Genomic DNA, 26850 nt, shown 5'->3' with positions numbered 1-26850 from the left:
ACCCTAAAAAAAAAAAAAAAAGAGGATAAAATAATTATTTAAAAAATGCTGCATTTTTTATGTTTGACAAATTTTACCAAAGTAATGCATCTTGTAAGAACAACATATGATCCCTTTATGATTATAGTCATTGTTTTTCCAAGATTGTAGTGTTTTCTATTGACGCTGATTCTTCTTGCATGAACTATTTCACATGTTTGATTCGATTATACATTGTGTAATTAACTAACAAAATTCTTCCAAAAAGTTATTGAAAAAAAAAAGGAGTTACACTTTATGTGGTGTTTCGATGAAGAAAAAATCGTGTTTTATGACCTACCATTTAACTAGCCAAAAAAAGATGATCGCCGTCTCGTATTACAGCTAATTCTTCGATTAATGCTCCGTCTTTCGTAAGAACTTTAGTTGGATTGAACCCGAATTTCTGAAACCCCAAATCTAACAAATCTTGAAAATTTCCCGGCAAAAGCACGAGTTTTCCTTCTACGTCGTCCCTTTCGGTACATCTAAGGATCACTCTAGCATGCTCGCGTGGCATAACAAAATCCGGGGGAGGTACAAAATGACCGCTTATTTCTGCACGATGTCGTCATTATATAAATATGTGTGACTATGTAAGTAATGATGCAATAATGTTCTTTAAAATGTTTTGTAATATATATATAATCTTGATTAATGTGTACCTTCATTTTGTCTCATGCCGGTTGTGATGATCCCCGCAAGCGAATTTTGAAAACTGTTAGCCCCCGATCTCATGTGGGACCCACCCAAATCCGCCTCCGTGGCGTTTGATGTTTTTTGATCGGGAGTCATGTGAGGCATCGTCGGCTCGCTCGAGTACTTTTTAAGGTACGGTGCTTCGGGCATTTCTAGGGTTAGGCTCGCGCTTTTATGGTGCGTTTTTTGTTTTTCCGAATCTACCCCTATTGTTCGAAAGAGGGCGTTGATCTCTTCGTGGCCTTGGTACTCGGCCAACGCGCGCGGTGTCCACCCGTGCACGTCGACCTTATCTATGTCGGCCCCGTTTTGGACAAGGAACTTGACCACTTCGACGTTGTCTTCGGATATTGCGGTGTGGAGGGCGGTGGTCCCCATGCTATTGAGCAGTGTGATGTCACCGCCGAATTTAATGATTTTTTCGAGCAGTTCTATGTTGTTCTGCTCGGCCGCATGGCACGCGTATTGGCCCACGTCACCAGAAGATAACGTGGCCCCGTTGTCTACGAGGGCTTTAATCACGGGCTCGTGGTCGCCCAATAGTGCATCCCAAAGTGGGACGTTTCCTTCTGAATCTGCGTAAAATAACAAATATCTATATAAAATACTGAGTTTTTTGGGGGTCATGGCCCCCTGACTCTATGCTGGCTCAACCACTAGAATCAGAATAAGATAACTAAAGAAAAAGTAGTAGTACTTACCTCTTCTATTGGGATTTGCACCATAGTCTAAAAGTTGGAGCACACATTCTAAACTACCCTTTGATGCTGAAATATTCTGCACATAACAAAAACAAAGGCCTTAAAAAAATATTGCATATCAAGAAGAAAAAGAAAATAAAAGAAAGAAAAAAAAAAAAACCCGATACGATACACGTAAAAAAAATATACGTACCAAAGCGTTGCGACCGTTGCTATCCAATTCATTCGGGTCCAAACCCCGTCTCAACAAATGGTGAAGCAATAAATCATCCTCTCTCGAAGCCGCAAAACACAAGCTTAGAGGCACGTCCATTCTTCCGTGCGCGAGCATATGCTCCGTATCCGTAAGAATCTCTTGCATCACGGGATCTTTTTGCTCTTTCAAATGCTGCACCCCCCGAAAAAAAAATAAAAAAAAATCAATGTAATAAAATACTTAATCAAGAATCAACACTTATTTATTATTATTGTTTCTTTTAATACCTGAAGAAGATTGTTCATGATTATGGTGCCATCTGCAACATTAGCTTGAAGGATATTTAAAAACGCCGTACGGTTCAAACGAAGAAGCTGGCTCAACCGTTTCGTACGAACGGTGAAAATTTGCGGCCTATAGCAAAGAACACCTACTTCACCACACACATCCCCTGTCTTGCACTCTCCGACAACCTTGTACAATACAAATCATCATCAATTTATTATTTTTAGATCCATTAATTTCGAAAAATTAATGTATCTATCTCGGTTTATAAAAAATACTTATTTACCTGTTCGATTCCGTTTCTATGTTTTATAAGCTCCTGCAAACGCAGCAGCCGAATTAGAGTTCCTCTAAAAATAATCGCATAAACGACGTACATTGAATATAGAGAGAAGAGAGAGAGAGAGAGAGAGAGAGAGAGAGTACCATTGCCCCGTTAACCAAAATGTACAAATCCGTAGGCGCCTCGTTTCGTAAAATTATATCTTCCCGAGGCGGAAAATACTCTGCTTGCATTTCCGAAACCTACAATATAATCAAGAATCAAGAACATGAACACGAAAACATTTCGTTTTTTTTTCATGCAAATAAAAAAAAACACCGAGTTTATTATTACCAGCTGAAATAGTAGATCATTCGACACCCCTTGGAATAAATAAACCTTATCGACGAGCGAATAAAAAAGAAAATGCAATATACTCGAACGGATCGCCTTCGGAAGAGCATCGAGGGTTTCTTGCTGCTGCAGCCCTTCGGAATCGGTTCTATACCTAAGACTCAAATGCGCTATCATCTGATCTTGCAAACGTGCCGGCAGATGATTCCTTTTCGCGAAGCTCGATGCTGCATTTAGACCTTCTCTCTAAAAAAAAAAATTAATTAATATCTCGAAATTAATAAAAAAAAAAATTGAGATTATATTTTTTTTTTGTGTACTTACAAATTTCCTAGTTCTGAAAGTTGCTTGGACAATCAAGTTTGTCATGTTTCCTATGATGTAGGAATTGAGACCGAGGTTGAATAATACGAAGAAAATGTCGAACACCATTTCGCCCGTGTTGACAGGGTGTAAGTCTCCGTATCCGGTGGTTGTGGCGGTGACTATTGACCAATAAATAGATATTACGTATCGGTCGAGTAGAGGCTCTTGATGGAAATCCGCCATCGAAGAACCGAGCCACGTCTTTTTTGGGTCGGGGTACCTGTCAGCTAGAAGATAAAAGAAGCAACCCGCAAAATGAACCTCGAAAAGCACCACCTACAAAACGAGAATACGCTAGTTACTATCGTAAATTCTTCGTACTCGCCAAAAAAAAAAATTGTTGTTCGTTTTTTTTATAAGACACTTACGAATGTAAGCTTAAGAACTCGAACGACGAAATAGTTGTAGTTCCTATCTTTCTCCAATCTGAAAAAAATATTAAAAAAATGTTATTTTTCGAGAATTGTAGTATATGGGCTCTACCACGCTGATCAAATCCTGGCTCCGCCATTGGTCTGAACTTTATCATGTCTAAGTACAATGCGTATATTATATATGTATTGTACCGTTGAAACATTGCGCCGACTCGTCTGAGACGCCAGAGACGAAGAAGACTGACGTAGCCGTACGATTCGACGTTAGAGGGTAAGATTTTATGAGCGAACTCCGCAGGTATAGTGGCTATCACATCGAAGATTAGCCATGTTTTTGCGTACCGCAGTGCGATCTGCTTTCTGTCGTCGACGATGAGATAAGTTGTTTTGTCGAGGTAGGCGACGAAGAATGTGAGGACGATGTCAATGGCGAAGAATCCGTTGACGACGTTGTCGGTGATGCTAAGGGGCCCGTTCGGCCCGATATTGAAACCAAATTCGAAAGGGGACACCCATGCCGTGTAGAAGACGAGCACTACAAGGAATGTATCCCATGTTCTACAAATTATGGCAATGGTTTAATTCGAAACTTCCCGTAAACACAATAAACTCATCATTAATCGAAGAAAGTAAAAAATGAATCGAAATGAAAAATACTTTGTTTTTTCGACCATCGTTTCGAGTTCTATTGCATTGTAGCGTGGATTTCGCTGCCGAAACGAATAAATTTTTTAAATTGTTAAAAAAATAACTAGAATCTTAGTACAATAATGTGCAAAATATTATCACAAATTTCAAATTTGTAATATTTTTTTTTTAAATGTTAGATAGAACTAGAATCATAGTACACTAATATGCAAAATATTATCACAATTTCAAAATTGTGATACTATGTAAATATATATTTTTACTTCCATTGCACATTTATTTAAATCTTAATAAACTATTACAAATTATGATTTGTTTTCCCCCAAAAAAAAAAAAAAAAAATCGCCAAAACCAACGGCGCGGTAACATTTGCTCCCGTTCCAGTGAACAATAAATGAAGAAGCAAAACACAAAGTAACGCAGACAACAAATGTTATAAGTATACGTTTATTAATATAAGTACACACAATATAGGGCGTACGTAAATGTTACGTATATATAGGTTTGTACGTACGTACCGGTAACGAGGATCAAGATAAGAGATGATGAAGGGACGAAGCTTGACCCTACGGTTGCTATGAACGCCAAGTGCCGGTAGAATCCCACTCGAGACGCTGTGCGAGCTTCTCTCGTCTCGAGACACCCTCTCTATTTCACTCTCTATCTCTTTCATCCCGCACATCGACCCCCTCAATTTTTCATTTATTAGTGATTTTCCCACCACCATCTTCTTTCTTGTTTTTTGTTACCTCATCTTCTCTCTCTCCCCATTTTTTTTTCGCTTCGTCGCCGCGTTTATTACAATCGAACGGTGTCAATTGTGGTTGCGTTGTTGTTGTTGTTGTTGAGGGAATTTGGCGTCCATTTTTCTGTTATTTGCAGCCCTGTTTTCTCTCTCCCTCTCCCTCTGGTTTTGTTTTTGGAGTTTATTTCTCTATTTTCCCCCTTTTTTTGCTTTGTTCTGTTATGACTAATTGTGACTGTATGACAATTGGCATGTATTTATTTTAGACTTTTTTCTTTTGTTTCATTTTTGTTTATATGGTGATTGGTTTTTGGGCATGCATTTCGAGGTTGGTTTTTCTTGTTTCATTTATTACCTCATCAATTCTTTATATAGCAACCAATTTTTTTTCAAGATCCCATGTACCTAATAAATGCTAACTGTAAATTACGGCCATTGTTTGAATTAAAATCAAATTACGAAAAAAATCATTTTATTTGTGTAATTTTAATCACTTTTCACTATGAATTTACTTACACATTCAGTTTTCCGGTGTCAAATTCAAAAGAATTTTTTAAATTTCGTGGAATGTTCTCTAATTTGTAGTCGTTTTATGTAAAAATGTGCACTACAATCTGATATTTACAAGCTAAGAGATACATCTTATGATCATCTTGTTTAAACTGCATGTAGAGCTCGAATGGGATAAAACGGGTACAAATCGGAGAATATTCCACATATATAACCTAGAAGATTCTATTAAATTTGACACCGTAAGGGTGGACGTGTAAGAAGATTCATAGTTGAGAGGAATTGTTGTACTCACCCAAAAATGAGGGGTTTTTTCGTTATTTAACCTTCCCTCAGGGGGTTAGCCGTAATTTACCCTAAATATTATTGATACTTTTTTTTTTTTTTTGAGAAAAAATATTATTGATACTTAATAACTGTAATATTGCTATTTTTTACTTTAATAAATGTATGAAAATATAATCACTCATAAATCATATATATTAGAAAGAAAAAAATATTACTCAATGTTAAGAAAATCATATTACATGAATAATTCTTTACGTTGGTTAATCTATTGCACGAATCATAATAATTAGGTTAACCAACGACCCTATTGCATGGATCTTTAATACTTTTTTTACGTAGAAGATTAACGCATTTCAACAACCTATATTTGTCGTCAAAATGTTGGTCGAGAATAAAGTAATGAATAATGAATTAAAAAAAAGAAATGAAAAACGTCTCATATATTTTGTCTCATCCATGCAGATGTCAATATCTAAGATATCTCCAAATTAAAGCCCATGCAGCAATGTAAAGCTTTTGTAGATAAGTGTAGTTTGTTTTGCACGTTATTGCTTACTATAAGAGACCAAAAACATTGGATGTAATCAAAGATTTATTGACAGCTCATATATTATGGAATAATTCTCGGAGATTCCAACATTAATTCTACATAATTATTATTTATTGACAGCTCAGTTTTCTAGTCACGTTTTTTCGTCCGGAAACCCATCCACATGAGTGGCTCCAACTAACCCAACTCAAAGCACAATCATCGAAACCCTAGATCTGACTAGAATCACGAATCACTCAGTTTTTTTTTTTTTTTTTGTCAATACTAACTCTCACCCACTCTCCCAATCTCACTGATTATGAACTTTCTCAGCTCGTGTTTCCCTCACTCTGAAGTGGATCACTGGATCACATGACTCGATCGCTCACCGAATAACATAAATATGAAAAAACTAGGAAGAGATTCAAAAGAGGCGGTTCTACCTCTCTTACTCATAGACTGGTTTGCTATATAGATGGAAAATGAAATTTGTCTCTAAGTAGAGATCAAAAACGGTACAATTATCGTTGTAGTCAAACGGGCACGTTGTCAGAAAATGCCAAGACGCATTCAATGCGGTGGTACGACCAAAAGATTGAGAGGGGAGCAAAGATAAAAAAAAAATAGGATTTAGGAGATCGATAACCAAAGGCCGCTAAATACTTCAAATGGATGGTGAGGATCAAAACAGACAGAATTAACGGTCAAGATTGAAGAATCTAAATAGCTTTTAGGGCTTGATCGATCACTTGGACTTTTATGTTATTGGGCTTTGAGTGTTGGACCGCAGATCCACTCAATTCTAGTGATTGCTATTTAGAATTTCACACTTCATTCAGTTGCTCTCTTCAGGCCCATTCTCTACAGTTCTCTACAGTTTCAACTAAAAACGTACATCTGCATAAAGTCGCTGTTCAGCAAAAACAAAACCCAGAAAAAAGGCACCACCATTAACGTAGAATATAGAAATCACCAGAAGAAGAAAAAAAATAGAGTGAGAAATGGCGACGGCAATCTCCAAATGGATCGTTGACCCGAAGCGCAACCCGCTCGCTGCATACCACATGAAAACCCTATCCGGTCGACTCAGCAAATACGGTACATTTTCCGGCGGCGTGTTTTGATGAAGAAATTGATTTTCCGATTTCTACAATTTTTTTTTTGATTGTGTGATTGTGAAATTAGGGCTTAGGTACGACGATTTGTACGATCCGATGTACGAGCTGGATGTGAAGGAGGCGATGAATCGGCTGCCGAGGGAGATTGTGGATGCGAGGAATCAGCGGCTCAAGCGCGCCATGGATCTCTCCATGAAGCATCAGTACCTTCCAGATGATCTTCAGGTGATTCTGTGATTACACTCATAATTGTTTATTTAATTTTTTTGGTGAATTTGTTGTATGTGTTTGATTTTTTTTTTTTTTTTTTTTTATGTCTACTGTGGTTGATTTTTAATTCCTGAAGAAATGTGGTAACCGAAACGAAAATATTCTTCGAATGTACGAATCGGCTTTTGTTAGTTTCGCTAATGTAAATGTGGTTTTTTGTTTCCTTTAAAGTAAACTAACAGTGTTCTTGATCTACATTGAAGCAATATGATTTATTTCACTTAAGTTATATGCTTGACCCGATTGGTCAATCACGTAAATAATTCTAATTGCAAACGAGTTCACCCGTAAGAGTGAGCTTCTTGTAACAAACTATATCCTTCATCATCTGTCTTTTTTCGTTTTTGCTTAATGTTTTGGTTGTTTTGGTTAACTGTATCGTCACAGTATTTTTCAGTTCGTGAAATCTAGTATTGTTTGTGGGAACGATCTATTTTAATGCATTATTCGATCAAGCGGACAGTGTTCGTTGTATTTTGCCTTAGTGTAGAGCAAGATCTTGTCTTCTAAGGCCTCGTTTGGTTGGGGAGATTAGCCATGATTAACTAAATAATAGGACATTGTTTCATGTTTGTATCCCCAATAACTTGCCGGGTCGACCCGCAATATTATGTTGCCTTTCAGACAAGTTTTTTTTATTTGATCATCGAAGGTCCAATAATATAATTGGGTTTCATTAAATTATTTAATCTTATCTTGGCAACCAAACGAGGCCTAAGCATGTTGTTTTACTTATTATTACTATCTCTTCTTTGTCGCAGCGTATGCAAACACCATTTAGGAGCTACCTCCAGGAAATGCTAGCTTTTGTAAGTGCCTTTACTGCTATGTTGTGTACCGAATCAAGAAATATAAGTATAAGGATTTTGCAATATTCAATTTTACTGATTTTGTAGGCAGTTACTTTATCGTATTAATTTGATCCTAGTTCACTATAAAGTTGACGAGCTTTTTATCCCAAAATTCTTTGGGGAGTCCACTGTCATTGAGCTTTGTGTTAATGATCCATTTTTTGCTTCAATCCTGAAATCTCTGCTTATGGCTTTGAAGTTCGAGAAAATTAGTTGGAGACAACTAAAGTTATCGCACCCCCATTGAACATAATTTTTTTGTTCTTCGTTTTTTATTGAAGTTTTATCTCCTGTATTTCTACAGGTTAAGAGAGAGCAAGCTGAGCGTGAAGCGCTTGGTGCTTTACCACTTTATCAACGCACCTTTCCTTAAGCGGATTGATTTATGTGTCGGGGCGGCCTATTATTGAACATACATCTCATATGGTAAAACAGAGGAAATTCATTTTGGTTGTTTTTTTGTTTGACTTATGTTTTCGATTGATAATTCATTGAGCAACAGTCTCCTTTTTTGTGTTTTATAGGAAGCTTTCCACCAATTGATATCTGGGATTTGAATTATGTCATCTCAGAAGCCTTTTCATTCCACCATTCATCTACATGCACTAATATGGATGGTGCGATTGTGCGTTTTGTCTCAACGAATTATATCAAATTCCCGGTAGTACTTAACCTTGTCTAGCATGCGAAAAACATCTGTATACAATGCTAGATATAATATTTACGACGAGTAAAGTTATATGTCTTCAAGTTCCAAACCAATTATTTCAATTTTTGGCTTAATTGTATCCTAATAAAAAAATTACAAACTCCTCGGACAAACTTATCTGTATTCAGAAACTTACTGCTCTTAGTTATTTGCTTTTAGTTATTCAGATATTGATTCAGTATTCAACGTTCAGCACTTAATCCTATCAAAAGTAGCGTAGCTCCTTCGTGTCAAGACATTTCAAATATTCCTCAAAACATTCAAATAAATCAATGAAGCCAACTGAATCGAAGATGCCTTCGACGATAGAGTGGAGATACATTGAATCAAGCCTCACAAGAAGCAGGAAAAACAAAAAAAAACAAAAAAAAAAAGTTCAGTGAACACTATGCAAGATCTTTAACAAGCATACCCTTGTTCTACTGCTTCTTTTTTATTATTATTAATTTTGTTTCTAGATAATTCCAACGAGCCAAAGGGTGTCGGCATTTTCATCGAACTACGACGTTAGGAACATCCTTCTGATTTCGCAAATGAATTGCTGGTGTCCCTGCATTCATCCACACATGTTCTAAACTTACCAACAAACCAAAATCCCCATTTAAAAGAAAATCTAGTTTTTTAAAAGGAAGAAAAAGGGGAGAAAACAAACCATTCACTTGATCGAGATTCGCTACAACCATAATCCTTCAATTCTCGATTAACACGCGGACGGATGATTTGACTCGGTAGCACTTTTGCCTTTGACCCTCTCCTCGTCGAACATCCCTGTAATGGAGTTCAAGATTATGCTATATTAGCATTGCTAAATGCAATACTTTAATATCAAATCTTGATCTCTCTATATATATATGTATGACTACACGTATTTGGTACATTAACGGGTCGATTTTGGGGCCTAAAGCCCGTCAACCAAGAGGGACTAGATGATGGTGAACGGACCTCGCCTATCTCAGGAATCGGGCAAAATTCGTTCCAGCTTCTGGGTGCACCCTGTGCTGAAGTAGTCGTACATTGTGATACCGGAGTAGGAAAGCTGATTCCATTCCATGGTGGCATTACGTAATTCCCGGGATAGTTCTGAATTGATTGAGCTGTCGACGATGATGATGTTGACGCGCACAATCCGGAATGCCTCATCGGAACATTCATCATCGAATGAAGACCAGGAATGCCCATTCCCATCGTTCCAATTCCAATCCCGTATTCATCGGTTGGTGGGAATTGAGGAAGGGTGGGAATCTGCATCCCGGTTTGCGGCATCATAAACGGAGAGTGGAACATGGAGAAACCTGCTCCCATTGACATCATCTGCTATTCCCTCAAATTATTACCAGCATTGCACAATATATATATAAGGAACATATAAAATAAAAAAAAATAAAAAAAAAAAATTGTTCCGGGGGTGGGATATGTCCATAAATAAATAAATAAAAATCGAATACATGAGTATTTGTTGTGTCGAATTTCGAAAAAAGCAAAAGCCTAAACAAGGGCTGAAAAAAGGGGGAATAGACCTGAACTTGATTTTGTAAGGTCTTTATATACTTCATAGCTTCATCAAGAACATGTCCTTTATCTCTCTTCAATTTCACAATGGATTGATTATACATCACATGAGAGAGAAAGTAGAGAGAGAGAGAGAGAGAGAGAGAGAGAGAGAGAGAGAGAGAGAGAGAGAGAGAGAGAGAGATGGAAAAGGTTAACAAGCAATAATTTCAAATATTGGGTTAAAAATACCTTGTCACAGTTGGGAATCAATTCCCGGAGGGCTTTCATTTTTTCTTGAAGTTTTTGTCTCCGCATCTGTTCATCAAAAAAAAACATTCTTTAAAAAAATAATAATATATAATATTAACAGTCCTATAAAATGAAAACTCTTTAGTTAGTGTCATTTTTCTTTGTTTTTTTTTTTTTAATATCCACGTGTCACCCTTGCAGCTCACACTCGAAGATCGATTCCTAGCACCCCATTCACTCAAATTTATACGTACATATTTCGATCGTGTATAAATTTATATTTTATATATATATATATATATAATATATATCTACGGACGCTTATAAAACCGAAAGTTCAAACCCTTAAAACAAAGAAACAAAACAAAAAAAAAGAAGCATAAAACACAGTCCATCGGTGGCAAATTCAGCTAAGTTTCGTCGAGGAATTACTTCAATTTCAGGTTCGATTCCATCTTCATCTCCCGTGGATTCGTATGAATATTCTTCATTACATTCTCTGTGATTGATTGTTGTTCATTTGAAATTTTTAATTTATGAGGTTTCTTCTTCATCGTATTGCTGTAATGAATCGAACCCTATGTTGAACCGATGTCAGAATGCATAGTAAATTAGGGCTTTAATTGATAAATCATATATTATTTACATGCATGTTTTTTTCCCCCAAAAATTAGGGCTTTGAAATTTAATTAGGTTGTTTGTGATTTGGGGGGTTTTTGGTAGAGGGCATTGTGAGATCAATTGGAGTAGGTTTCGCTAATTTAGGAAGTTATGGGGCTGAATCGATCGACGGGAATTAGGGTAATTTTTTCTGACTAAATCGATCGGTTATCAAACGAAACTTCTACGTATATGCAATTGATCGAACACAGTTCTTCTTATGCATTGTTGGTATTAGGTATCTAGACTTCATGTTAAAGACATGGGATTTTTTTTTTTTTTTTTTTATTTAATTATAAATTAAATCGATTCATTGTGACATTCTTCGTCTTCGACAACTTGAGCAAAGTAACACTATCTGGATACCCCGTTTTTTCGTCGTAAAATTGTCCCGTGGAATTTGGTTCTCATAAATTGCTCTATCACATAGTGTTTTTTTTTTTTTTTTTTTTTTTTTTAAATTACTTCGAATTTTTCATTTCATAGAAGGAAGCAAGTAGCTTATAAGCAGGTTACGCAGCAACTTATTTGCTCTAAATTAGCTACAAAGCATTTATTTACATGCTTCTGTTCACTATATTTTCATAAATACTGCATATATATATATATATATATATATATATATATAGAGAGAGAGAGAGAGAGAGAGAGAGAGAGAGAGAGAGAGAGAGAGAGAGAGAATCAAGAATTAATGAATCAGAAATTTCCCATTAATTAAATTACTCACCCTCTCATTCAGGTTATGCACTTCAGTAGATCGACTTCGTTTTCGTCCCGTGCAATCGCAACCCGCCTCGTATTGTTCGTCTCCCACTCCATCTCCCTGATTCATTCATTGATTGATATATCATAATACAATCCAAGATTTAACATATTAATATATATATATATATATATAGAAAAAATCGAGGACTTAATTAATGAACTCACATCAATTTCCAATTTTCGTTTCATCTCTAGTAAATCTGCACGAGCTGTATGCTTCCTTTTGGCGCCACTCGATTGCCCCTTATTAGCCGAGGTAATCTCCTTCAAACGGGGAATCGATCCTACTGGCGGACTAATAACCCCGAAAGTCGAGAGATTATCACTTAGCATAAAATCGGAATAACAAGCAGCTGCCTCTTCCATTGAAATGCTTGGAAAACTTTGCTGCTGATTATCAGTTTGAATCTGGGCCGTCCAATTTTCATCACAATCTTGATCTTCTGGTGAGAAAAACACCCCATCATGATTGCCATCGTCCATCCTCTATAAAAAAAGAAAGTTTTTTTTTCCTTCTTTTTTCTGCCTGCAATTATTTTTTTTATTTATAATCTTAAATTTATAGACATGGATTATTATTACTTCATGGGTGTTTGTTTTGACATATGATGACAGTACTTTTTCTTTTATAAGATTTCTTCAGGTTTTAACAAACTGATTGGAAAAGCGCACCGATTTTTGTACTGCTGTGGAATTTTTTTATTTTTCTTGATTGGTGTTTATTTTATTATTATTTATCTTTTAGGAAATACTTTTTTTTTTTTTAAGAAATTGAGAAACAATATGTTTATTTAGAAATAAATAGTGATTGGAAGATTGAAATATATATATTTTGGGAAAAGAAACTTGCTAAATAGGTTTACTTCACTGGAGGGCTAAAATGTAATTTCACAAAGAATAAATACTTGTTTAGCGCAGGATGAAGGATACTTGTCGTACAACTGTGCTTCCATGTGGCGGGAAAATTGGCCTTTGGCTGGGGTGACACGCCCTTGTAGCGTCGCTTGATTTTCCGCCATCCAAATATTGTATGTTACTATTATTATTTTAATATTTATTTTTATTGATTTATTTTTAATTTTCTTGATTAGAAAAATGGCTGTGGATGTGGCTTCTGATTACAAAATTTGTCATTCACTGTATCTGAAACTTTATTTTATTTTCCATAAATATCTCGCCGCTTGGATATATATATATATGTATATATATATAAATTTTTTATTTTTTTTTATATTTATTATCAGGTAGTATATTGATTTTTATTTAGACTGTACATCAAATTAGGGTGTAGATATATATATTTATATAGTATAATAGTAATATTAATACTACAAATTGAAAGTTAAACTTGTTGAAAAAATAAGTTTGATGCGAATAATAATATTTAGAATTAATTATTATGTCTGTTCCATAATAACTCTTTTTTTTTTTTTTAATATTTTGTTTCATATTGTCTCACTTTAGATTTTCAATACTTTAAAATAGTTTATGTTATTTATTTTCTTTAACCTTGTTAATTTAGCCATAAATCGTAATTGTCTATTATCACATCATTAAATGATCAAGGTTATTTTAGTTTTTATAATGTATTTTTTTCTAAAATTAAAATATATTTATTGAGATTTTTAATACTTGTGCAAAACTAAAAACAAACAGTTAATTATGAACCAATGAATGGCGTGTATTTATTATGTTTACTTTAGTTTAAAAGAGTAGTAGTGATGTATATTAATCGCTTTTATTTAAATGTGTGTGTGAGTTTGACATATTATAAGCTCCTTTTAATATCGTATAAGCTCTAAAATATCTTCAAATTAGAGGGTATTTCGTTAAGCTTATAAGGTGTTAAAAGGAGCTTATAAGCCTTTTCAAAGTATGTGTGAGTTTGATAACTTATAAGTTCTAAAACATCTTATGGTCTTCTTTTATCATCTTATGAACTTAGCCGAACAGACTCTAAGCGTAGATAGACTATAGATTAAAATAGTTATTTAATGCGGGGCGAAGGAAATTGGAACTTGCAAAATCAGACATTCCTCGTGTGTTTTGTCCCACGTGCATTTGTTTGCATGTAGTAATTTGTATATAAATGCAGCCCCTCCATCAGATTGTCCTAATTTGATTGTGATATTAAAAAATATATAAATAAAAGCTGTTTTCACAAGGGTTACTGCGGTGGGAGAAAGTGAATTTCTGTCAATTGACCTAAGTTCGAATTCACTTAAGCTAACGGTCGTTAGGTCGAACTTGTCACATATGGTTAGTCTAATGTAGTTTACGTCTCTCATATGGTTTACAAGCTATTATACAAGAGTTTAGGATTTCCCAGTGCACAATTTAATGATTAATTGCGGGCAGGGGCGAATCCACTCATTTGGGAGGGTGGACTCAAGCCCACCCTTAAATTACAAAATGTTTCACATATTATACTTATATATCTATTCAGCCCTCCCAATATTTATTAATTAGCCCCACCCTACATTCAATTTAATGCAAAGAAAAGCCCCGATTATTATTAATTAGTCCACCAAGAATTCAAAATTATGCAAAAAAAAAAAAAAACCCTTTTTTCTTTCTTTTTTTCCCATTTTTTTTTATTTTGTCATAAAAGTCCTAATTTTTTTCGGGGGCGCTGCCTCCGTACCCCCGAAAATTTAAGTCTACCCAGTATGACATTCCTGAACTCGCCACTGGCTACGGGTTTCGTTATTACCGAAATATATATATATATATATATATATATATATATATATATATATATATATATATATATATATATATATATATATATATATATCAAAACACATTAAACTCCATACTATACTAAGTACCTCCATCCGTTTTCTTTTCAAAAATTAAATTGATAAAATTGTATTATTTTGCACTCCCTTAACTTTTAAACTATAATGCATTTCAGTTTAAGTTTTTTTCCTCCAAAGTAGAAAGAATTTATAAGAAAATTTAAAGACACTATTTTTTTGAGAAAATAGATAGAATGAGAAAAAAAAAAAAAAATAGGACATTGATAAAATATAATACAAATCATGATTTTTATACCCTTAAAAAATACACGTACTGAGTTTTTTTTCACCAAAACAAAAAAAAAAAAAAAAAAAAAAAAAAAAAAAAAAAAAAAAGAATTTCGAGCACCGCTTAAAAACAGTACTTTAGAACATACACCCCAGTAAAATATATCATATAGTTTTACACGATTGATTTATACATAATAGTACACATTTATGTATGTGTGCAATGTGTCTAGTGGATAGTTATTTACGTAAATTTATAGTTTTAAATCACACGATGTATTTTACCAACCTATGGAATGAAATGAAAAAAAAAAAATAATAAGTGAAAAATAATTAATTGAAGTAGTAGCCTACAAATTGTCACATAGTGTATTGGGGCCAAGTATTAGCAAGTACACTTATATTCATGCACCTTCATTTTTAGATGCTTCTTTTTATGCATATATGTATACGTGTCTGCCTCTTGGCACATATTCAATTCCCATCATTTACTCTAAACCCAAATTATATATATTTATTTATTTTTCTTTATTTTTTTGAATAGCCACCAATTAAAAGTTTCATATAAAGCCATAAATCAAATTCCCTAAATTAAATTAAATTAAATTATGTTCTTCGGTGTGTTTTCATGTTTGTAGAGGCAGAGATGTATGTAATGGCTGAAGGTAATTAATTAACCACTTCTTTCTTCGTACTAACTGATTATTAATTGTTTTATCGAACCCCATTTTTTTTTATGCTTCAGATTTTTGGCCAATATTATACATTATATATACATAAGTTGTGAACTTCGAACATAGGATATGGATCTGTTAAAAAAATTGAAATTTGAAAAAAAAAAAAAAAGATAAATGATAAATAATATGATGTAGAGGTGGTGGTGTTAAATAGTACTATTTCCCTGATTTGAAATTTGTGCCTAATTTGATTTTTGGATTTCAATGTGTAAATCGGAATAGAATTGAGATTCTGATGCATAATTTGTTTGTGTGGATAGTAATAGAGACATGTGATGAAATGAACAAATAAATGTTTGTATTTACGAATATCAAGATTGTGTTTTTAATTTATTTATTTTTATGTGTTTATGTGTTTAATTCATTTATATGGATCTAGATTTTCGAGCTCGATTTCGATTTTTTTTTTCTTCTCATAACCTTTTTTTTTGTGTGTAATGCTCGAAAATATGAATTTTCGTTCTTGTAATTAATGACAAACTCTCTAATGAAAGCCTCTGGGAGGCTAAAAATGGAATTAATAGAGGTGGGTGTTTGTTTAATTTGGTTAAGTATATATTAAACATCTTATAAGTTGTTTGATAAGTTGTTTTAAGAGCTTATAAGCTGTTACGCTCGTCTTATTTTTTAAATTAGTTTTATAAATATTTGGATAATGAGCTTATAAGTTATTTTTAGTATATATATATATATATATATATATATATATAAGATTTTAAATAAAAAACATTGGGGTTATATGTTTTTTTGGTTAAAAAGATCTTTTGAAGAGTGTATACGCACTTAAACATTTATCAAACATTTTATAAAGATATTTTTAATAGCTTATAAGTTTAGCTAAACAATCCCTTACGATAAGCAAGGGCAGAAGCAGATAATTTTGATTTGGGGGATATGATTATAAGTAGCCCTCGAGCAAAAACGATAAGGGATTGGAAAATCTATGTAAAAAAGTTGTTGGAACTTGTAATCAAATTGCAACATTTCGAACAATAAACTACTTGCGCACAACAGATTTGATCCTAAGTTTAATTTCTTTCGTCTTCGAATACGAGGAGATTAAATAATCCAACTAGCATAGATTATGCACAAACATGTCTTTGTCACACGGATTTAATTAGCTAGCTAGCTCGGTTTGTTATGACCGCTTTCTGTCGGGCTAGTAGTCTCCCCTTGCGTTGCAAATTGGGATCCGATCCATGGTTCCATCGCGTTACCTGGATTTGGTAATCCTGATGCCCATGGATTAGATAATCCCATGGGATACGCCATTCCCATTCCCATTCCCGGAAAAATGCGTAGGAATTGAGGAAGAGTGGGAACCTGCATTCCCGGTTGTGGTGGTTGCATCATCCACGGGAAAACAGGCACGGGGAAACTTGCCGACCCCGTCGTCTGCTTCTCCTGATCAAGAATATAATCTCGAGAATTAATATTCACATGGAAAATTTAATTAAATGAAGTAAAATATTTATAGTATGTGAATATATATATATATATATATATATATATATATATATATATATAATACCTGAACTTGATTTTGTAAGATCTTTATGTACTCTATAGCATCATCTAGGGTTGCCTCTTTGTCTCTCTAGAAATAAGAAAATAATACTAATTATGAGAAATGTATTATGTAGGAGTAGATCATCTGAACTTAGTATAATTCTATAAAATTAATAGGGAAATAAAAAAATTAAAAAAAAAAAAAAAAAAAATAGGAAATAAAAAAAATTAAAAAATTAAAAAATAATAACCTTATTACACTTGGGAACTAGTTCTTGGAGAACCTTCAGCTTTTCCTTAAACTTCCGTCTCCGTAACTTGTCGTACACACACTTGATAAAATTAGTTATAAAATTAGAAGCAAGTAATCTAAAATTAGGTGCTATAAATAAAAAAACAGAGTTTATCAAATATATACCATAAAAAAAAAAATTTAAAAATTGTAATGTACGGTTGAACCTCTATAAATTCATACAGTCGGGACTAGGGAAATTCTATTAATTTAGCGAAGTATTAAATTATTGAGTTAGTAATTTAACGTATTTCCACCGAGTCGGGACCGAGATAAACTATTATTTAAACGAGGTTATTAATTAATTTATCGAGGTTTTACTGTAGTATATGTTATTACTGTAAAGCTGGTTAAAGAACTCACCCTGTTGTTCAGGTTATGTACTTGAGCATAGTCATGTGTTCTTTTAAGCTGTTTGCTTTCCTCTTTAGCTCCATCTTCCTGCGATTAAAATACGCAAAAATTACGTACGTAGGTACAATGAAAAAAGACTTCTCGAAACGGAACATAAAAAAAGTACTCTTAATTCCGACTCACTTCACTTTCTTCTTTCTGCATATCCAGGTAATCGGAAGCAGTTTGTTTCCTTTTCGTACCAGCACTGGATGATTGTCGATTATCAGTCGAACAACCATGCAAAAGAATATTCTCCCCCGGAAAGGGAATCAATTCATTCGTTTCTTGGAGCAGCAGAGGAGAAGTATTAGTTGTCGAAAGATCAACACTACTTAGCATATAGTTGTTGGAATAACGAGCTGGCGCTGCCTCGTGAACCCTGGATCCCGTTATCCGATTCTCGTGACCTGGATTACTCGATTGTTGTTGAAACGGAAGGGACGAAGCTGGAGCTTCCACTATAGCAGACGAAAGATCGTTTAGTATGTGGGAGTAAAGAGCTGCTGTCTGGTTATAAGCTTCTTGTAACGAAATGGCCGAGAAATTAGGTGGCGGTGGACCCCACACACTCAGCGGATCGTCGCGGATTGTAACCAGCGGCATGTCGTAATTACCGGTTTGCCATTTTCCGTCGCTTTCTTGATTTTGTGATGGGAAAAACATCCCGTACGACGGAGGGTTTTGATCACTCATTCTTCTTCTAATCTGATTTTTTTTTTCTTTTCGTACTTTGGTGTGGACAGTAAGTAATGCTTGATTGAGTCTGAAAATTCGGTGTTAGAGAAACTTAGTACGAACGACGTTTTTATAGAAAAATATGTTAGTTCGGGAGACTTACGGAGGCAACAAATTTAGCCTGGAAAATTTTAATGTGTAAGAGTACTGAGTAAGTTGCTTGTTGATGTTGTTGGGAATGAATGAGCCTATGTCTCCTCTGCCCTTTTGTCTTGGATTTATTTGTCCTTTGTCTTCTTTTATTTCGAATTCTTAAAAAAATAATTAAATTTAGATTTTTTTTTTAAAGATTGGTGTTTAATTTATTAGCAAAAATTCTCATATAATGCATTTTTTGGAAGTAGATAATCCCTTGAATGGTGTGTTTTTAAGGGTAGTTTGCTTGGGAATGTTTTTTTTTTTTTTTTTTTTTTTTTTTTTTTTTTTTTACTAATAAAATAAATATAATAATTAGAGTAAAAATTGAATTATAATTTTCTATTGTCTCCCCTCTACTGCAGGGCCTTCTCATTCTGCTTTCTGCTTAACTTTTGTTGGAAATTATAATTTTGGTCCTACACTTAGCAGAACACACACACAAAAAGGAAAGGTTCGTCTGTACATTTCCAATTTTTTATTTCAGATTATCTATCATTTTATATTTCTAATACTGCATTTAATGTATGTTTTCCTGTTTTAACCTTATTAATTCATCTATAAGCATTAACTCTCTCTTATAATCATTAAATGATTGAAGGTTGTTTTAGTCTTTTTATGCATTTTTTTTTCTCGTAAAATCAAGATGTATTTTTACTCAAAAAAAAAAAAAAATCAAGACGTATTTATTGAGTTTTCTAGATTTGTGCAAAGGTGAAAAACAACCGATATTTAGAAACTGAGAGAATATTTCTTAATGCATGGCAGGAGGAACAAACATTTGTCATTTGATAGAGAAGATGAAACAATGTAATAACTTATTTGATTAATGTATTGAGCTAATTTGAGTTAACTTATGATGACTAAATACATTGTAAAATACTTTGCATAGAAGCAAGCCCATCTAATTGGTCCATATCTTTTTACTGAGGAGGTGGCCTTGTGACACTTATTTTCTACAATAATTGGACACAATATTCAATATTATATATAGAAAAACATTTTATTTACTTTCTAAACTCGAGTCAATATTTTTTTTCTCCTGCCAGGTGAAAAAAATGTATTGGTCAGTTTCAACGTTCAAATTTAGGTAAATTACGGTCACTCAGTGTTAAGGTCATATTACGAAGAAAAAAAACCTTATTGTTTGGGTAATTACAACCATCCGCCTCAACTATGAATCTTCTTACACGTTCATTCTTTCGGTGATAAATTTAGTGGAATCTTCTAAATTCTCTGAAATGTTTTGCTCAATAATACAGTTTTTGATGCATCAGAATATGATATTTACAAGGCAAGAGACACATCTTATGATCGTCTTGTTTCAAAATGTGGCGCTTGAATGAGGTAAAACGGGTACTAACTAGATAATACAGATAATCTAAAAGATTCCACCAAATTTGACACCGCAATAGTGAACGTGTAAGAAAATTCATAGTTGAGAGAGGGGTGATTATAATTATCCAAACATGAGGGTTTTTTTCTCGTAATTTGAGATTACCTCAAGGGGTGGTCGTTATTTACCCTAAAATTTACTATGAAATATTTTACTTTCGAATTATTAAGCACTTTGGAATTTCATACTACGATAAATGTATTTTCTTTTTCCTGTTTTACCGATATTTATTCAACTTTAATATTAATTATCTCTATTTCATCATTAAGCCGCCACGTGTTATTTCCTATTTTCTTTTATTATAAATTAATTAAATATATGAAATTAAAAAAATTCTTCTGTATATATATAGTATAGGAACTTGAAAATAAATATCTTGTGATTATACGTACAGGCTTCGCAGGTTGTCTTTGTTTTCTCCTGGTTCTTCATTTTAATATGATTTTATGAAACGCTGTCCATTTTTAATCCACATGAAACTGAATGGTCATTTGCTCAATGACGTGTCTTACAATACTTTAGTCGGTTTTTTTTTTTTTTTTTTTTTTTTTTTTGAATTATTATTATTTTTATTTCTTTCCGAATTGGTTTTTAATATAGCCTAAGTGGGCCCACTAATGGTGTTTACATATTGGGCCGATGGTTAATAGCCCATAACGTAAAGGAATATTCTTATGACCCAAACGCATTAAATTACAAATTTGAGCCCATTATATTAATTAAGTTTTAAGATGGTGTCCGCAAAAGCTTATTTAAAAGCAGAAGTTAGTGATTGTGAGTTAAGTTGGAATTAGTCCGCATGGGTGTAGCTCAACTGGTTCCGCAGGTGGTAAGTTGGTGCAATGTCCTAGGATCGAATCCTGTCAGCCGCAGTGTGGGAATTTCAACTTCAATGAGGGTTGGTTTCTTGTGGGCACCAGGTCCGGGTCCGCTACCTTAACGTGCCGTTGAGATACCATGATTTACATTCCTCCATCAATCCTTGTCGGGCCAAGGGATGGGGGCCCTGGGGGCGAGGGATTTCGCCTTTTGGTGCGAGTTAAGTTGGAATTAAGTATTTCTTTCTAAAAGTTGGGGGTGTTTGCTAATTAGTTGGAAAATAAACTAAATTAGAAAAAAACAGATACATGGGTGCTTTTAAAATTATAGCTTAAAGCAGCTTATTTTAAGAGAAGCAAAAGCAAAAACTTGTTTTACAAACACCTAAAGACTGATCATGTGCAGAGAAAAGCTCATAAACTATTTCTAAAAGCATTTGCAAACACCACCTAAGTAGAGTTACACTATAATTAGGATTTGAAAACTGACCTAATCATAAATATAACCCAAGCTTCTAACTTGAGCACCGGAGAGGCTTTTGTTGGATCAATCCCGACTTATTAGTTCACGTGCTTCAATTTTGCAGGTTTTGTTATAACTCTGTGTTGATCCTATTTGATCGGATCATCTACACGTGTACATAAACCCACCTCTACATTCCCATCCAATCTCCGTTTGATTTACGGTCATTCCTCTTTATGGTTAAATGACAAAAAAACACTCTTGTTTGAGTAATTACAACATCCCTTCAACTATAACCCCTCCAAAGGTAAATTTAGGGATGTTAAATCGGTAGAACCGGACCAAAGTTTCGGTACGCCAACATTTCATACCGTTTACCGAACTGAATATACGATTTGGTTCGGTAAATAATCGAATTACATAAATTTTATGTAAAAATATTTAAAAGGGGGGTGACAGGCTTTAATTATCCAAACAAGAGGGTTTTTTTTCTTCGTAATTTGGCCATACCTCAAGGGGAGCTATAATTATCCAAACACGAGGATATTTTCGTAATTTGGCCATACCTTAGTGTTAGAGTAGGTGACCAACAAGCCAACATGTGGCTGTGGTCTTTCGTATTTATTATGGTAATAAACGAACCTTTATTTGTATTAATGATAAAACACCTTGGCATTCTATATCCTTGTCCCTTTGTCACAAGCATAGATATAGTCCTTACAGTTATTACAAGTACTAGTAATTGATCGTTAGGATCGTGAGATATTTACTTAAGTATTATAACTGTTAAACGTCTTCCTAGTCGAAGGGTTACGCCACCAATGATGATATCGGCCTTTCCCATTAAGAGACTAGCACTTAGTGTATGTGTACTGCATCTCATCAGTAACCGGTATTGTGATATCGGCATTCATAAGTGGGTGTTCGTAAGTTGACGAGTTCACTGAACTCCCTCACCCTAGAAATCTCTAAGTGGTTCCCAATAATCGAGTAGAGATATCTATGGTATAGTTGTACACCATTAGTCCTTATGACCTAGACATCACCGTGACTTCAGTAGAGGATCGCGGACCAGCTGTATCGTGACCTGTCCCTGAGTTCCATCGAGGACCATCCCAAGGGCCAGTGTTCGTGCAGTCCGAAATCTAGTGGGAGGTCTGTGCATTGTAGTCTGGGATTCGATCGCTAGAATAGTCTTGGATGTCCTGTGTGTTCTGAAAGTTTGTAATCATTCTAAGTCTCTGGCCAGAGTTGACAAAGTGATGATTAGAGAATTTGATTATCTGAGTCATGTACGTAACGATTACAACACTAAGAACGGTTGCACCGTCATTAAACAAATAAAGAGGTCTCGACGAACCAATGCCTCTAGTTCAATCGAGACATATGAATCGAAGGGATTGTATTGTACGTTAACTATATCTTAAGGTTCTTGCAGGCACTTCATTTGTATCTAGGGAATCATGACGCGTATTGCTAGACGCCAATCTTGATTCGTTGGGTGATTAAGGTGAAACGAGCTTCATCTTAATCGTAACTCTAAGAGACGAGTTTTGACCACAAAGGGTTGTGGGCCCACGGCTAGCTTACACCTGAACCATCGAGGGTCACACTGCTCGTGCACATGAGATCTTGAATAAACGGTCAGAGATAAAATGATTTATCTTTGCATGATTGGAAGTCAATATAATTGGGTCCAACATTCGTAATTTGGAATTATGAATGAGAATAAGAAAAGGAAAAGAATAGGCAAACGTATTAGTGAACTTTCTAAATCGGGAAGTTTCCAAATTTAGAAAGTGCACTGAATTAGGGTTTCCACTTTTTGGAAAGTTGGAAATCGAGAGTTGGCACTCGTGGTGACGAGGACATTATAATGATTCCGAAAATATAATTGTTGCAATTTTCCGATCATCGAATTAAGAGAGAGACGAGCAAGTAAAAGAACTAACGAACTTAAGCTGTTGGGCCCAGTCCAACTTAAGCCCGTTAGGGTTTTATGCAAGACACTATAAATACTTGATTTATGGGTCTTGCACAAAAAAAAAAAAAACAACACACGAACCAAAAAACCCTAGCCGCTCCCTCTCTCACTCGGCCATCTTCTCTCGCGGCCACCACCGCCGTCGCCGCCGCCAACTCACCGGAATCAGCCATCCGTTGGCCGACCCTTTCGGTATTCCTTTACTTCTTTCTTTTCTCCCGTTTTTCTAACTATTACGTGTTTAGTAGATCGAAGTATATGAGGTGAAATCCGAGAGGATGAAGATCGAAGATCGAAGAATCGAGGAGTAGCACACGAGCCGAAGCCGCACGCATCCCCACACGCCACCCGAAGGCCACGCGTGAGTCACACGCGCCGCCGTGGCTCGTATTGCCGCTGCTGCTGTTCCACCGCTGCTGCCCCCTTCGGATTGTACGGATTGGTTTCCGTAGCAATCTCGATTTGCTTGGTGCGCTTACCTCACGCTTTAAGAGGTAATCCTTCGAATCATTTGTCGATAGATTCGTTTACGTTTAAATTGAATATGTATGTTCGTTCTTGTATGATTTTATGTGATTACATGAAATCTTTTTATTTGTTGCGAGCATGTTATTTGATTTAAACGCGAGCATGCTAGTTGATTTAATTTCGGTTAAGTAATTAAGCATGATGTTGTTTTTAATTTCGCTAGAAGCGCAAAGGTACGCAACTAATTGATTTCAATTATCGGGCATGTGTTTATGTGTTTTAAATTGTGTAAATCGAATAAAATTTTTGTTTTCCGCTGCGTACACGTGTCCGATTCCCAACACTTAGGGGTGGCCATAATTTGCCCTAAATAAAAGGACATGTAACACATTAATAATCATTTATGTGTGAGCATTAAAAGGAATTTGAGCACAATCATTTTATTCTTAGTCCATATATAAGTCCAGGGGCGGAACTAGGATCATAATGTAAGGGGGGCTAACTAAATTTTTGGGGTTCGGGGCAGCGCTTCGAAAAAAATAATTTAGATTCCCAAAACATTGCAAAAAATAAGTTTATATTACTAATTTTTAATTAAAATATCATATATATTATAATTATATCATCACAAAAATTTCTAAATTAATCTAAATTATTCTAATAATGTATTGCACTTAATATTTCGGGGATTCATGGAACGATCTCGTACTATTTTTATAAAGGCATTGATAAAAAAATTCGAAAATAAGTAATATTCATAAATTTTATTTAAAATAATACAAGTTTTAAATTATTTTATATTTTATATTAAATATGATATATTTATATAAGATTATGGAGAAAAATAAAAATAAATGGTTAAAACTTAAAACACATATTTTAAAAAAAAAAAAAATTGGAATTCAAATGTAATATTCAGAAAATATAATGCCAAATTCCTAGGAAAAAAAAAAAAAATTCTTGGGGGTCAACAGCCCACCCCCACCCCTTAAGAGTACCGCCAGTGTATAAGTACAATGATAAAGTTGAAATATAATGTTACATCTCAAAATTGAAGGGATTAAAAAGGAAGATGAGGAACAAAAAACATATAAATATATCTTACAAACTTGTCCTAAAACCAGTGAGCTTAAAGGGCTAGGGGTACCATTTTTGCATCATCCATTTTTCACCGACGTAACTCATAGTAAAACGTGCCGATGTTAGGGGTACCCTTGGAATTTTGCAATTGAACTGCTAGTATCCCTGCATTATATTCAACAAGCTCTAAATATTAAGACCAAAAAAAATATTGGAAAATAATTTCAAGAGCCCAAACGGAACAAGAGACGAACCGTTCGCTCGATCCAGAGTTGCTGGACCGGTTTTCTCTAGCAGCATGGTTTAGAATGAGTTGAGTTGGTTGAACTTCAGCTGGCCGGGTGGTACCTTGTGCAGGACTAGTTGTACCTTGGGATACAGAAGTAGGAAAGGTGATTCCAGGCCATGGTGGCATTACGTAATTCCCGCCCGGATAAGTTTGAATCGAAGAATGAGCTGATTCCGGGATTAATTGACCCGATGAAGATGATGATCCTGAAAGAGCGCCTGGTTCCATTGCATATGGACCATGTAATCCCGAATGGTACATCGGAATATCCATTCCCATCCCCATTCCGGTTCCGGTTCCGTATTCAATTCCAAGAGTTGGTGGGAATTGAGGAAGGGTAGGAATCTGCATTCCGGCCGGTAACTGAGGCATCATCACCGGAGAGTGGAACACGGAGAAATTGCCTGCTGATCCCATAAGTGACATCATATGGTTCTCCTAAAATTACGATTTTATTGCAATGTGTGTTAGGAAATTCACGTAAAGTAGTAAAACCTCTATAAATTAATATATTTTCGACTAACGAAATTCTATTAATTTAACGAAATATTAAATTATCAAATTAATAATTTAGCACTTTATAACACCGAGTCGGGACCTGGATACATTATAATTATTATGACGCAGAACGGAAGCACGGTAAAGAATTAATTTCTACGAATTAATCCTATAGAACACGATAACATTCGGAATCCACCGAAAACTCTGGAATCCACCAGAAAAATAGAGAAAACTCTAAATAATTTTATTAAAATTCGAAAATCTTTTAAAATAAAGTCCTAAGGCAGCTATTTATACTAAAAAACTGAAAACCCTAATTAAAATAAGAAAATACTAAAAATTACCAAAAACAGCAAAAACGAGTTAGAGTCTGATTCTAGTAGATCTCGTAATTTTGGGAACAACCCAATTTACGGAATCCTAATCCGATTTTTATATGATTTGATATTAATTTTCTAAAACTTACCTAAAATAGCAAAAACGAACTTTTGGGAGTCTAAACGACGTTGGATTGCTGAAACTTGACGTGATTCATGAGATTTGCTCATGAGTTTTGTTCCTTGCGCCGTTTCACTTGAGATAGAGTTTGTTTCGTACTCAAATACAATTTGAGTTTTTCGAAAACCTTACTTTTCCATAATTTCTTTCGATATTTCCACCAATGCCCATTAATAACTCTTCTCCGAATTAAATAGTTATTTTGCAACTCGAATCCAATTTGACGTCCCTTATCAATCTCCTCTTCTTCAAAAGAGCTCGACCTCGAGCTATGATCAAAATATAGCGATGCATATTCCTTTGCAAACAACTTCAAGTGCTCCACCAATATTTCCGGCACAAAAATCTCGCTTACAAAATCTTCTTCCAAACGAGGCGTTGGTAACATTGGCTTCTTAATCGAAAATCTCAATGGCTCCACCAATTTCTCCG

The 26850-nt window shown here is 34.7% G+C and overlaps 4 protein-coding genes and 1 long non-coding RNA gene across 12 annotated transcripts; 2 read left to right on the top strand and 3 right to left on the bottom strand.

Annotated features, from left to right (window-relative positions):
- Positions 1-152: 152 nt before the first annotated feature.
- Positions 153-4994, bottom strand: LOC105967014 (potassium channel AKT1). Its single transcript, XM_088818132.1, has 12 exons — positions 4422-4994; positions 3448-3813; positions 3250-3307; positions 2840-3157; positions 2516-2761; positions 2326-2424; positions 2186-2218; positions 1902-2087; positions 1612-1806; positions 1419-1494; positions 684-1292; positions 153-576 (listed from the first exon to the last, which is right to left on the bottom strand). The coding sequence occupies exons 1-12, from the start codon at positions 4628-4630 to the stop codon at positions 323-325; spliced, it is 2649 nt and encodes an 882-aa protein (XP_088674258.1). The 5' UTR covers positions 4631-4994; the 3' UTR covers positions 153-322.
- A 1895-nt stretch (positions 4995-6889) lies between these two features.
- Positions 6890-9089, top strand: LOC105967231 (cytochrome b-c1 complex subunit 7). Of its 3 annotated transcripts, none has more exons than XM_012991831.2 (5): positions 6890-7073; positions 7161-7318; positions 8125-8172; positions 8519-8640; positions 8739-9089. In XM_012991831.2, the coding sequence occupies exons 1-4, from the start codon at positions 6977-6979 to the stop codon at positions 8585-8587; spliced, it is 372 nt and encodes a 123-aa protein (XP_012847285.1). In that variant the 5' UTR covers positions 6890-6976; the 3' UTR covers positions 8588-8640; positions 8739-9089. The 3 variants fall into 3 exon arrangements, with proteins under 3 accessions (XP_012847285.1, XP_088674256.1, XP_088674255.1); XM_088818129.1 differs by having other exon boundaries at positions 6902-7073; positions 8717-9089; XM_088818130.1 differs by lacking the exon at positions 8125-8172 and having other exon boundaries at positions 6897-7073.
- Positions 9090-9168: 79 nt separating this feature from the next.
- Positions 9169-12683, bottom strand: LOC105967013 (uncharacterized). 3 transcript variants are annotated; one of them, XM_012991577.2, is made up of 7 exons: positions 12254-12637; positions 12051-12146; positions 10664-10729; positions 10441-10506; positions 9866-10234; positions 9576-9691; positions 9169-9473 (listed from the first exon to the last, which is right to left on the bottom strand). In XM_012991577.2, exons 1-7 carry the CDS (start codon positions 12569-12571, stop codon positions 9431-9433), a joined length of 1074 nt encoding a protein of 357 aa, XP_012847031.2. In that variant the 5' UTR covers positions 12572-12637; the 3' UTR covers positions 9169-9430. The 3 variants fall into 3 exon arrangements, with proteins under 3 accessions (XP_012847031.2, XP_088674253.1, XP_088674254.1); XM_088818127.1 differs by having other exon boundaries at positions 10447-10506; XM_088818128.1 differs by lacking the exon at positions 10441-10506 and having other exon boundaries at positions 12254-12683.
- LOC148770826 (uncharacterized) lies at positions 10875-13258 on the top strand. Of its 4 annotated transcripts, none has more exons than XR_016031199.1 (4): positions 10875-11106; positions 12063-12124; positions 12284-12534; positions 13002-13258. It is a non-coding gene; the product is annotated as an uncharacterized LOC148770826 (long non-coding RNA). The 4 variants fall into 4 exon arrangements; XR_016031198.1 differs by lacking the exon at positions 13002-13258 and adding an exon at positions 12722-12788; XR_016031197.1 differs by having other exon boundaries at positions 10879-11106; positions 13007-13258.
- Positions 13259-25113: 11855 nt separating this feature from the next.
- On the bottom strand, positions 25114-25851 carry LOC148770825 (uncharacterized). Its single transcript, XM_088818286.1, has 2 exons — positions 25385-25851; positions 25114-25295 (listed from the first exon to the last, which is right to left on the bottom strand). The coding sequence occupies exons 1-2, from the start codon at positions 25846-25848 to the stop codon at positions 25253-25255; spliced, it is 507 nt and encodes a 168-aa protein (XP_088674412.1). The 5' UTR covers positions 25849-25851; the 3' UTR covers positions 25114-25252.
- Positions 25852-26850: the final 999 nt, after the last annotated feature.

Source organism: Erythranthe guttata, chromosome 5 (genome assembly GCF_056151865.1).
Source record: "Erythranthe guttata isolate IM_541 chromosome 5, IM_541, whole genome shotgun sequence".
NCBI classification, from domain to species: Eukaryota; Viridiplantae; Streptophyta; class Magnoliopsida; order Lamiales; family Phrymaceae; genus Erythranthe; species Erythranthe guttata.
The sequence above is the reverse complement of the archived record's forward strand: the minus strand, read 5'-3'. Positions and strand labels throughout refer to the sequence as shown.

Bases quoted from the DNA above. Each gene is read 5' to 3' on its own strand.
- LOC148770825 (XM_088818286.1), bottom strand. From the start codon at position 25,848: ATGATGTCACTTATGGGATCAGCAGGCAATTTCTCCGTGTTCCACTCT. The intron at 25,296-25,384 runs GTTCGTCTCTTG...AATATAATGCAG, and splicing joins AACTCTGGATCGAGCGAACG to GGATACTAGCAGTTCAATTG.
- LOC105967231 (XM_012991831.2), top strand. From the start codon at position 6,977: ATGGCGACGGCAATCTCCAAATGGATCGTTGACCCGAAGCGCAACCCG. The intron at 7,074-7,160 runs GTACATTTTCCG...TTGTGAAATTAG, and splicing joins CGGTCGACTCAGCAAATACG to GGCTTAGGTACGACGATTTG. The intron at 7,319-8,124 runs GTGATTCTGTGA...TCTTTGTCGCAG, and splicing joins ACCTTCCAGATGATCTTCAG to CGTATGCAAACACCATTTAG.
- LOC105967013 (XM_012991577.2), bottom strand. From the start codon at position 12,571: ATGGACGATGGCAATCATGATGGGGTGTTTTTCTCACCAGAAGATCAA. The intron at 10,507-10,663 runs GTATTTTTAACC...GTGAAATTGAAG, and splicing joins TGATTCCCAACTGTGACAAG to AGAGATAAAGGACATGTTCT. The intron at 9,474-9,575 runs GTTTGTTTTCTC...GGATGAATGCAG, and splicing joins GAATCTCGATCAAGTGAATG to GGACACCAGCAATTCATTTG.
- LOC105967014 (XM_088818132.1), bottom strand. From the start codon at position 4,630: ATGGTGGTGGGAAAATCACTAATAAATGAAAAATTGAGGGGGTCGATG. The intron at 2,762-2,839 runs GTAAGTACACAA...TTTTTTTTTTAG, and splicing joins CTTTCAGAACTAGGAAATTT to AGAGAAGGTCTAAATGCAGC. The intron at 2,425-2,515 runs GTAATAATAAAC...ATTATATTGTAG, and splicing joins ATGATCTACTATTTCAGCTG to GTTTCGGAAATGCAAGCAGA.